The sequence below is a fragment of the Eschrichtius robustus genome, chromosome 5 (assembly GCF_028021215.1).
Source record: "Eschrichtius robustus isolate mEscRob2 chromosome 5, mEscRob2.pri, whole genome shotgun sequence".
In the NCBI taxonomy this organism is placed as follows: domain Eukaryota; kingdom Metazoa; phylum Chordata; class Mammalia; order Artiodactyla; family Eschrichtiidae; genus Eschrichtius; species Eschrichtius robustus.
This window is the reverse complement of record NC_090828.1, coordinates 54,746,595-54,759,185: the sequence shown is the minus strand read 5'-3', so window position 1 is coordinate 54,759,185 and position 12,591 is coordinate 54,746,595. Positions and strand designations below refer to the sequence as shown.

General features: G+C 36.5%; 1 protein-coding gene across 1 annotated transcript in view; it reads right to left on the bottom strand.

The window, feature by feature from the left end:
* Window positions 1–12,591, bottom strand: part of CCDC141 (coiled-coil domain containing 141) — a 205,383-nt gene that overhangs the window by 143,987 nt on the left and 48,805 nt on the right. The window contains exons 5-6 of the mRNA XM_068543883.1: window positions 8,667–8,858; window positions 5,189–5,297 (exon numbers count right to left, since the gene is read on the bottom strand). Coding sequence (XP_068399984.1) covers window positions 5,189–5,297; window positions 8,667–8,858 — 301 coding nt within the window. The remainder of the gene's footprint in view (window positions 1–5,188; window positions 5,298–8,666; window positions 8,859–12,591) is intronic.

Genomic DNA, 12,591 nt, shown 5'->3' with positions numbered 1-12,591 from the left:
AGCAACCTAAATGCCCATCAACAGATGAATGGATAAAGAAGTTGTGGTACATATATACAATGGAATATTACTCAGCCATAAAAAGGAACGAAATTGAGTCATTTGTTGAGACGTGGATGGATCTAGAGACTGTCATAGAGAGTGAAGTAAGTCAGAAAGAGAAAAACAAATATCGTATATTAACGCATGTATGTGGAACCTAGAAAAATGGTACAGATGAACCGGTTTGCAGGGCAGAAGTTGAGACACAGATGTAGAGAACAAACGTATGGACACCAAGGGGGGAAAACTGCGGTGGGGTGGGGATGGTGATATGCTGAATTGGGCGATTGGGATTGACATGTATACAGTGATGTGTATAAAATTGATGACTGATTAAAAAAAAAAAAAGAATGTGTTATGATATTGTGAACAGTTACATACATACATACACACACACACACACACGCACGTGTACGCGCACACACACACACACACACACGGGAAGTATGGGCAGGTGGCGGGGTTTCCACGTAGTACTTCTTTTCTTCCTTTCATTAACTACCTCTTCCACAATAGACTTTTCAAATGAAAGAGGGAAACACAGCTTTCCATGCTCAGGGTATTGCAACTGAAAATGGGTCAGGCCAAGCTGTTCTAGTCCCCACAAAATACATATAATTAGCCAAAATTTCCATTTGCAAACTTTTTCTGGTTTTCTGTTTCAACTTTTGCCAAAATGGTATAACCACCACCATGGTACCACCAGGCATGCAGCCTCCTGAGCCCAAGTTAACGTGTAAAAATGCACCCCGCCTATGGTCAGTCTGTTACCTGCTACTACAGTGGTGCTTAAAGTGTATCAATTGTTCTCTAAGTTTCCTCTGTCAGCTTCTTATATCTCACTTTTTTTTTTTTTTTTTTTTTTTACTGTTTATGCTTTCCTAGCTATTTATTCCATCAGTTGATCGTGCAAAGTGATGTATTTTTCCTCAAGGCTAAACTATCTAGATATATCATGAACTTCAAGAAATACAAAATCTCTACAGTGCATTTATTTTAATGATTGTATTTTTCTCCATATACAAACCCTACTTATGACATAATACCTTGTGATGTAAGGCTAGTAAATAGTCAATAAATTTTTGTTGTTTAACTGTTTTAATTGTAATTATATCAAAAAATAATATTAAAGTATACTTTATATTAATAACTTTACAGTTTGTCATCAATATTAAGTATAAATAACAAACTTAAGATGGATAAATGAGGGATGCACACAAGTCAAAGTGAATTTATAGCTTGCAAAATAACCTTTCCAAATGAGTATTTTCTAAAAAGCATCAAGGTCACATTTTGACACTGGGAACATGGGTGATATTTCTTCCAAATACATTTTTAAATATTCCAAATATTACTCAATGAGATGGTATTTCTTAAACTCATTAATGGGTATTTTAAAATATACACAAACATAGAGAAAATAGTATAATAGACCCCAAAGTACCTATATCTCAGCTGTATTTAATATATACATAGAACATCTAAGAAAAAGGAAGTAATAATATGATTATTCCTGTGAGGAAGCTTCTTAGGCACTGTGTTCATTTTAAGAAGGCCATTGGAAAACTGAAAGGTGCAATTGTGATTCTTCAGGGCTTAGAACCAATTTTCTCCTCCTTAATGTCCCTGTAGTACCTTGTTTATTGCTCATTTTGCATCTGCTACTGAGTCTTAAATTGGGATTATATACAAATAACACTCAATAAACATACTTTGAATTGGATGTTATTCTAAACCTTGGAGATTCAGAGATGTAATAATCCCAGTCCTCCAGAGTCTCATAATCTGGTGATGAAGAGCAGGGAAATAAATTATTACTACACAGTGTGCCGGGTGGTGTAACAGAGGGACCCACAGAAAGAACAGAGAGAATTCACCAATAAATGTATACATGCCCCATCAAATTGTAGGCTTCCTGAGGACAAGGGCCATGTACTCTTTCAACACACATGACTCTGGTTTTCTTACCTGGCACGGGTTCAGAAAATATTGTTTAATTATGTGTTGTTGAATTGAAAGCAACCAGTCTGATAAGTAGTCTGGAAACTATGTTTGCTGGAAAAGACTTTAATTAACTAGGCATGTTGCACCCAAAGGAGAGAAGACTAGAGAGGACACGTTAGTCTTCAACTATTTCAAGGACTGTCTCATAGTGGAGGGAATGAACGTATTCTGTAACTTTCCAGAGTGTAAAACCTTCAACCCATTCATCCTGGTTCTGATCTCTGAAATGCTACAGAATAAGTCTCTGACATGCAACATAGCCTTAGCATTGCTGAAGAAGAAAAAAGTATAGATTTTGACATAAATTGAAATACCGTGAATATTAGGGATGTTTGATTATAGTTTTTCCAGTCATATTACTAACCTTCATTATCCTAACATTCACATTTTGTGCTACTCACTGATCAACATCTCAGACACTTATGATAATTGCTAGCTGTAGTTAGAGCTATAATTTATTTCCTTAAATTTAAAGATAATAGATATTGCTGTGATCTGAATGTGTGTCTCCCTAAAATTCATATGTTGAAATCCTAATGCTCAATGTGATGACATTAGGAGGTGGGGCCTTTGGGAGGTGACTAGGTCATGAGGATGAAGTCCTCATGAATGGGATTAGTGTTCTTATAAAAGAGACCTCACAGAGCTCCCTAACCCCTTCTGCCATGTGAGGACACAGTGAGAAGTCTGCAACCCAGAAGAGGGCCCTCACCGGACCATACTGCACCCCGATCTCAGACATCCAGCCTCCAGAACGGGGAGGAATAAAATTCTGTTGTTGATAAGCCACCTAATCCGTGGTATTTTGTTAGAGCATCCTAAATGAACTAAGACAGAAATGACATCCTTAACTGAAAATCAGAGTTTTGTTCTTAAATATGTATTTCAAATCAGGTAATCTTAATCATATTCCACTGAATTAGTTGATTAATAAATTTCACCGACTCCCATATTATGAAAACAAAGCCCTTGAAGCTACCCTTGGGCATATGAATTGGGAGCCAAATATCCTGACTAGAGTCTCCTGCAATCCCTGTGCTTCACATATCACATAGAGGGACACAAAAATGTCATGATAAACATGCCACCAGGATGGAAGAATATTTTGTCATCACAAAAATAAACTATGTTTCCTGCCTTTGGCTAGCACTGTTATCCATCTTTCTAGATTAAGAGGAGGCCCCGTGGACTCCTCTGAAAGGCAGGGCATTGGTCCCACCATCAGCTGGATGCCAGGGCCCTGTAGCCTAAACCCTCCAAACAAAGCAGCATGTGCCCCATGAAAACTGGCTCACTGAGTCACAGATCCTAGTAATTGAAGGAGCCAACATTAACAACAGCATTTAAGCATTCCCTGCTTCAGCTGCATCCCCAAATATTTATGGAAAAGTCCCTACTTCCACAACCTCCCCCTCCAGTCCCTCTGGAAAATGCTTTCATGTGACTGCCTCAGTACTGAACCTCTTCACCAAAAGCATCAGTCACTGTCAGGTTTCTGGAGGTGAAATTGCTTTGTGATGATCTTGTTGGTGGGATGAAGATTGAATTGAGGCCACAGAACCCATCTCAGAGGCCTGGACTCAAGTCACTTTCCAGTCTCCTAAGAGGAATTTCATGTGCTTCTGTTTACCCACTTTGGGCCCAGCTAGATTACTGCCACTGTATAAAAATGGGCAGGCCGCTGCTCTAATGCTGATACTTTTGATGCTGTTTATAACCCCTGTTAGTGACAGGTCCTACAGAACAGTAATCTGTTAAAATTATAGGTATATATGTAGTCAGATCTCAACAAATTTACACAGGAAAGATTGAGTCCTTTAATCTTTGAGTTTTAGAAAAATAATGATCTACTATCTAGGGTCCTTTGGAGGGTGATATAAACACAATCTATTTGTGGCTTTAAAAACACCTTTTGTCTCTGTCTAGCATGATCAGGTTTGGCAGCTAGAAGGTGAGTTAGAACTAAGACAAATGAATTCAGGAAGCCATCACTTGTACTCAGCTCTATTTGGCAGTAATAATTGGAAGAACCCATTAGGAAGAAAAGAAGTGATTGTTCCTATCTATTTATCTAATCTGCTTTCACGGAAAAAGATTACAGTAAACAGGTGGTCTTCCACAAATGCCTTTCCTACTGCAGCCCTGGTCCAGCCCAAATTCTGGTGGAAAAGGCCCAGCATACAAATTGTTGGTTAACAACTAGACTATCTTTACAGTTGTTTCGGGGGGAGTTGAAAATAATTTTATATAGTGTTTTATTAGATTTTTATCTGGAAAAAGTTCACTAATCCTTTTTTTTAAAAACTCCAATAGTGAAAGAAAATTTCCTTCTTCAGAGCTGTTATTGGAAGGGTGACCTTCACTTCCTGATCCTTAGAAGGAACAGTCACTGAATTCAACCATTTATTCAATCAAGAAATATTTCATAAGGGGTTTCCCTGGTGGCGCAGTGGTTAAGAATCCGCTGCCAATGCAGTGGACACGGGTTTGAACCCTGGTCTGGGAAGATCCCACATGCTGCGGAGGAACTAAGCCCGTGCACCACAACTACTGAGCCTGCGCTCTAGAGCCCACGAGCCACAACTACTGAGCCCACGTGCCACAACTACTGAAGCCCACATGCCTAGAGCCTGTGCTCTGCAACAAGAGAAGCCACCGCAATGAGAAGCCCACGCACCGCAACGAAGAGTAGCCCCTGCTCGCCACAACTAGAGAAAGCCCGCGTGCAGCGATGAAGACCCAACGCAGCCAAAAAAATAAACAAATAAAATTAATTAATTAATTAAAACTTTATAAAAAAAAGAATATTTCATGAGGATACACCAAGTGCCTAGACCTCGCTAGATGCTGAGGATATGTAAGGATGAGCGAGGTGGAAATGGCTCCTCCTCAGGAACTAAGATCTAGTAGACTGCATAACTGAACCTCCCAGAGGCTCTTCCTCTACCGGCCCTGAGAATCATTTACAACCAGTTCTTTCTTGCAGAATATGACCAGAAATAAAGCTTTATTTAACCTTACTTAGAACAAGTTGAGGTATACATAATCAGATAAATTAAAAATATACTGTCATGCATGAGCATTCTCATATTAACAGCTTTAAAACCTTTAAAAGCTTATGTGAGGAAGAGATAGTTCTTGCCTTTGGTATGATGTTCATGAAGCTGAAGGAGTGATTTCAAGGACTCGGCACTCTCAAATTCCTGAGTGTTCTGGAGGAAATCTTCCGTTTGGTCTATTTTAATGGCAAACTACAACAGAAATGCAGGGGAAAGACAGATGAAAAACTAAAAAACATTGTGCCACTTTTAGTTATTTGTAAACATTTTTCATGAATTAATGGCCTAGCTGATTGTGTATGTGCTTGTGTGATAAGCTGTGTGTTTGTGTGAGCATATGCTGGCTCACGTGTTTGTATGAGGTTCTGTGTTTGCATGTAGCCAGTTTACAAAGTACTGGGATAAGAACTTTCTTCTCTTTCCTTTGCATTCTTTTCATACCTGGAAATATGTTATCTATGCTGAAATAAACCAATTTGTTTACTGTTCTAATGTGTATTGAAATTTTAAACTAAAATTATTGTGTCCCATAATGCAAATACCGCCACTGTCAACATCCTAAAGCAGTTTCTCAAAGAACAACCAGAAAGTTTGTTAAAAGAAACCAACAAAAGTTTAGTTAACCAGTAACCTACATAATTATTAGTAAATTTAACTTAAGAATCCACTTGAGGTTGAAATATAGTTCATTTTTTTCTCTGTAATTAGACCTAGAACTAAAAAATGTAAGTTTCAAAATAATACATAGTCTAATCCCATCTCTACACCTGATTTTAGCCCAAGTGCCGAGAAGTAATGTGTAATCCTATTTCTTATACAAAGCAAAAATACATATATTTGTACAGAGAGTGGTGCAAAAAGATACATAGCAAAGGGTTACCTTTAGGAGAATGAATAGGATTAGGGATAGGTGAGGGGTGGTAAACTTTTAGCTTTTAAATCTATAACTTATAATTTTGTTTGCATTTTTGTCAATGATTTATGTACTTTTATAGAAATAAAAATGAAATTAGATGTAGCAAGAATGAAAAATGGAAAATTTCTCCTCTGTTTCAAGAAAAAAAGGAAGAGCAATTTGACACCCTAAGTGGTAAGGAACATGACCAGTCTCTCTTTTTGTGTTTCTCCATAGAGGAAGTATGAAAGGGAGATGCTTGAAGTGATGTCAAAATTCTCAGGGGAATAACCTTAGATACAAATTTTAGAAAAGGGCAAAATATACTTGGTTATGCTAGTACAGTATATCCATAGTAGTAGACAAATAACTGGTTTGTTTTAGCACTATGGTTCAAAGGAAATTATTATCATTTATAAGAGCATTTAAATCAACACATTCACCTTTGGATCAGGTGTAGAATAAACTCATAAAGGTGAAGTATCAGTGAGAAAGACACAGAAGCCTATCACAGTGCTTGTCACCTTTTTTCAAGTTTTATCCAAACTCTCATCTTTGGATTTAGTGATATTTAATATTTTTATGTGACTATTTGATTAACAAGATTTACTATATTTTGATTATTACAATAGCCATATAAAATCCAGTTATAAATGGCCTGAAAAGATGAGAGAGCAACTGATGAGCACATCCCGTTTTGAAATGCAGAGAAGGCTTCTACCATCCTGTTAGAACCAGCAGATGGACACCAGCCACTGTCACTTGGGGACACTGTTTCTAAATTGAAGCACAGTGTTTGAGAAGCCTGTGAGCCTGAAGCCATCTTGTACTATCAACCACGCAATAAGAAGTCATTTTGTATTTCTAAAGAACTCCTGCGTGCACATAGTTCAGTAAGTGGATCCTATCTACATATCGTTTACATCTCTAATTCATTCTATTTCTAATAGTTGAATTTAAAGACATTCTTTGAAGAGGAACTTCAAAGAAAAAGAATAAAACAAAACCCTGGTGGGTAGTTTGGTTTTCCCTGTAGATCACTACAAGAAGTTTTGGAGTCACTGTGTAACTTATACCTATATTTCAACTGGTTTGACACTTTTTAAAAAACAAACCAATAAATAAACAATGCTTTACTCAGAAGAAGCTTCCTTCAAGTTCTATTAACTTTTATCTCGGGGATATTTTCTTTTCCCTACTTTTCTTCTTTCTGCAGTTAGTACAGGATAGAAGTGGCAACAAGGGGACACTTTTCAAAGACACTATTCTTAATTTCACCCTCATTCTTTTTTTTTTAATACTAATGAAAATTGCTTTGGCATACACAAGGGGCAGGGAAAATCATGTAGGAGTTTTCCATCAGCTAAGTATGAAGTAGTCCACAAAATTGGAAGGAGGATAATATATGAAACTTCATCTTTTCAAGAGGAATCAGAGTGCTGGGTTGAATTACGGGTTGACTTATACTTCCTTTTATTTCATGTAATATCTGGAAGTCATTTCTCATCATATAGAAAATCAGCTAGTATTAATGCTCCTACCCAGTGAGAAACAAATATTGGACTTAATGTTTAAAAAAAGATAACTTCCTATGCTCAAATGACCTGAATTTCAAGGGCACTAATACTTATACCCCACCTACTAAGATGAAATGAATCAGATGTATCTATAATTAGACCCTTGTAGGTGTATTTTGCTTGGTTTATTTCTTTTCAGGAAAGAAAACCGTGTGTGGAACTTTTCCCCGAGATGATCTGTGAGTTGGACTTCAGTGTTCAAATTGTGAAAAACAAACCTTGAAAGTTACAATAAGATTTTTGCTCCTCCTTTTAACTTTTAAACGAGTTTATGATGCATGAAATTGTCTACCTCAATTTTAATGTTCTATTACTAATCTTCTTTCCTTCATTATTTTGGATTTAAGTCCTGAATTTTCAGTTTGGAAATGTCATATTTTTCAAAGCTAGTGCTTTATCATAATGAAGCAGTGCTTTCACATCAAAATGAATGTACTGTCACTTGACAGAGAAGTTAAAAGTGAAATTTCCAATAAGTATCTTACACTAAATATAACACCTCTTTTGATAATGTTCTTTGAGTCTCACATTTTGAAATTGGGTTCCTCAAAAAAACTTAGGCCCAGGACTTTTTCCTTCCCTTATATTTTAAGGAGCTCAAACTATGGAAACTCAACTATATGCCTTAGGAAAGTACTCTATCATATACTATGCTTACAAGTCAAACATTCTATGGAATATTCTGCAATTTCCTTTTCATAAGCAGTAGAAGAAATTGTATCCTCCAACTGTCAGTTAACAAGAACATGCTAGACCAGCATTTCCTAGTAATCCTATCATCGGGGTAATTATTTGATTTAGTAATTGTATTACTATTATCTAAAGAGGGAAATATATCAAAATGACTTATGGGTAAAAGATCCCATTTTTACTTAATATTTATCAATTTTAATTAACTGTACTTAGTTTTTGTTTGAAGGCCTACATTTAAAATATTAACAATTTTATTTTTTGAAAATTAAAAATTAAATGTATATGTCTTGGTTATTCTACCATTTTTTGAACTGACTACAATGTCTATTTGCAGAAAGAAAACATTTTCAGGAGTGCTCTGATGTAGAGAAGGAAAAAGTTTTTTTAAACACAAACCTCCAAGGCATTTTCAAAAAATTCAGAGGTCAACCTGAGAAGCTCCCTCCTTCTCTCAAGCATGGAGACCAGGGCTGCCCATGCTTCACCCAGAGTTTTGGCCATGGCATCATAGACCTGGCTCTGATCCTTGTTCTCCTGAGCCGTCTTGTCTGCTTCCTGCAGGAGTTCCCATACTCGGTCTTCCAAAGCCTAAGTCCAGGCAAGAAAAGGCAGAGTGTCACTCAATGTAAGAACTTGGGATCATATTTTAAACATTTGGATTTTTGAAATTATATGCACTCTAGGAAGGTCTAGAAGAGAATTTATAAACACAAATTGCTGTGCAGGCAGGTAGATCAAGCAGGCAGGAGGGAGCAACGGAGATTGTGGTGAACTGTGGAGCATGGCCAGGCTAAAGACATCCACATTTAAACACTGTTCAAACACTGTAGAGATTTATCAAAAATATACAACTACAGGGACTTCCCTGGTGGTCCAGTGGTTAAGACTCCATGCTTCCACTGCAGGGGGCATGGGTTCAATCCCTGGTTGGGGAACTAAGATCCCACATGCCACGGCACAGCCCCCCCCACAAAAAATACAACTACATACCCAGGGGTACAGAATACTGTGTTGACCTCACATTTCAAAAAAGGAGAACTAACTGGAATACATCTAGAAAGGAATAATCATGAAAAAACTATTGTGAGACATGAACCCAGTAAAATTTATTATTTATTCTAAATAGTTGTTATTGTTAATATATTTGTGAAGCTTAGTGTAAATTTATGAGTAAGTTCTTGAAAGTGAATAGTCATAATGTAAAAATTAGAATATCTGTAACCAACACTACAAATTGTTTCAACAAAATATGGAAGATGAAGGGCAACATGTGCTTCCATAACTGTCTCATTTGGGGATAGAAGAAGGATCCCACAGATCCTGTTTTGTTCTTGATATTGGCACCAAAATCAAGGCACAATTTTAAAATATAATAGACTAACAACAACATGAATAAATTCTAAAATGTCAACAGAAAAGGAAACTAAACATGTGATAATGCAAAATACAACAAAGAAAACAAAAGAAATAAGAACACATTTATTTGGGCACACAAAAAACCAAAACATAATGATAGGAAAATGATTAAATATCAGTTAACACCCAAAAAATGGATTTAACTTTTCAATTAAAAGACAAACATTATCAGATTAAGGGGAAAAAATTCAACTAATTTATGTTTACTGGAGCCATAAAACTAAACTGAAAAGACATAACATTTGAAATAAACTGAAAAGACATAACATTTGAAAAGACATAACTGAAAAGACATAACATTTGAAAATAAACTGAAAAGTCATAACATTTGAAAATAAGGAGATGAAATATATCAGGCAAAGACAAAAAAGTAAAGGAGGATTAGCAATGTTAATCTCAGACAAATTAGAAATCAAAACAAAAATCACTGTGATTAAAAAATGGTACTCTAGAGCTCTACCCACCATCAGAGCCTCCCATCAAGCCTCTTAGATAGCCTCAACCACCAGAGGGCAGACAGCAGAAGCAAGAAAAACTAAAATCCTGCAGCCTGTGGAACAAAAACCACATTCACAGAAAGGTAGACAAGATGAAAAGGCAGAGGGCTATATACCAGATGAAGGAAAAAGATAAAACCCCAGAAAAACAACTAAATGAAGTGGAGATAGGCAACCTTCCAGAAAAAGAATTCAGAATAATGATAGTGAAGATGATCCAGGACCTCGGAGTAAGAATGGAGGCAAAGATCGAGAAGATGCAAGAAATGTTTAACAAAGACCTAGAAGAATTAAAGAACAAACAAACAGAGATGAACAATACAATAACTGAAATGAAAACTACACTAGAAGGAATCAATAGCAGAATAACTGAGGCAAAAGAACGGATAAGTGACCTGGAAGACAGAATGGTGGAATTCACTGCTGCGGAACAGACTAAAGAAAAAATAATGAAAAGAAATGAAGACAGCCTAAGAGACCTCTGGGACAACATTAAACTCAACAACATTCGCATTATAGGGATCCCAGAAGGAGAAGAGAGAGAGAAAGGACCAGAGAAAATATTTGAAGAGATTATAGTCGAAAACATCCCTAACATGGGAAAGGAAATAGCCACCCACCTCCAGGAAGCACAGAGAGTCCCATACAGGATAAACCCAAGGAGAAACACACCGAGACACACAGTAATCAAATTGGCAAAAATTAAAGACAAAGAAAAATTATTGAAAGCAGCAAGGGAAAAATGACAAATAACATACAAGGGAACTCCCATAAGGTTAACAGCTGATTTCTCAGCAGAAACTCTGCAAGCCAGAAGGAAGTGGCATGATATACTTAAAGTGATGAAAGGGAAGAACCTACAACCAAGATTACTCTACCCAGCAAGGATCTCATTCAGATTCGATGGAGAAGTCAAGAGCTTTACAGACAAGCAAAAGCTGAGAGAGTTCAGCACCACCAAACCAGCTCTACAACAAATGCTAAAGGAACTTCTCTAAGTGGGAAACACAAGAGAAGAAAAGGACCTACAAAAACAAACCCAAAACAATGAAGAAAATGGTCATAGGAACATACATATCGATAATTACCTTAAACGTGAATGGATTAAATGCTCCAACCAAAAGACACAGGTTTGCTGAATGGATACAAAAACAAGACCCATATATATGCTGTCTACAAGAGACCCACTTCAGACCTAGGGACACATACAGACTGAAAGTGAGGGGAGGGAAAAAGATATTCCATGCAAATGGAAATCAAAAGAAAGCTGGAGTAGCTATACTCATATCAGATAAAATAGACTTTAAAATAAAGAATGTTACAAGAGACAAGGAAGGACACTACATAATGATCAAGGGATCAATCCAAGAAGAAGATATAACAATTTTAAATATTTATGCACCCAACATAGGAGCACCTCAATACATAAGGCAACTGCTAACAGCTATAAAAGAGGAAATCGACAGTAACACAATAATAGTGGGGGTCTTTAACACCTCACTTACACCAATGGACAGATCATCCAAAATGAAAATAAATAAGGAAACAGAAGCTTTAAATGACACAATAGACCAGATAGATTTAACGGATATATATAGGACATTCCATCCAAAAAGAGCAGATTACACTTTCTTCTCAAGTGTGCATGGAACATTCTCCAGGATAGATCACATCTTGGGTCACAAATCAAGCCTCAGTAAATTTAAGAAAATTGAAATCATATCAAGCATCTTTTCTGACCACAACGCTATGAGATTAGAAATGAATTATAGGGGAAAAAACGTGAAAAGCACAAACACATGGAGGCTAAACAATACGCTACTAAATAACCAAGAGATCACTGAAGAAATAAAAGAGGGAATCAAAAAATACCTAGAGACAAATGACAATGAAAACACGACGATCCAAAACCTATGGGATGCAGCAAAAGCAGTTCTAAGAGGGAAGTTTATATACCTCAAGAAACAAGAAAAATCTCAAGTAAAAAATCTAACCTTACACCTAAAGGAACTAGAGAAAGAAGAACAAACACAACCCAAAGTTAGCAGAAGGAAAGAAATCATAAAGATCAGAGCAGAAATAAATGAAACAGAAACAAAGAAAACAATAGCAAAGATCAATAAAACTAAAAGCCGGTTCTTTGAGAAGATAAACAAAATCGATAAGTCATTAGCCAGACTCATGAAGAAAAAGAGGGAGAGGACTCAAGTCAATAAAATTAGAAATGAAAAAGGAGAAGTTACAACAGACACCACAGAAATACAAAGCATCCTAAGAGACTACTACTAGCAACTCTATGCCAATAAAATGGACAACCTGGAAGAAATGGACAAATTCTTAGAAAGGTATAACCTTCCAAGACTGAACCAGGAAGAAACAGAAAATATGAACAGACCAATCACAAGTAA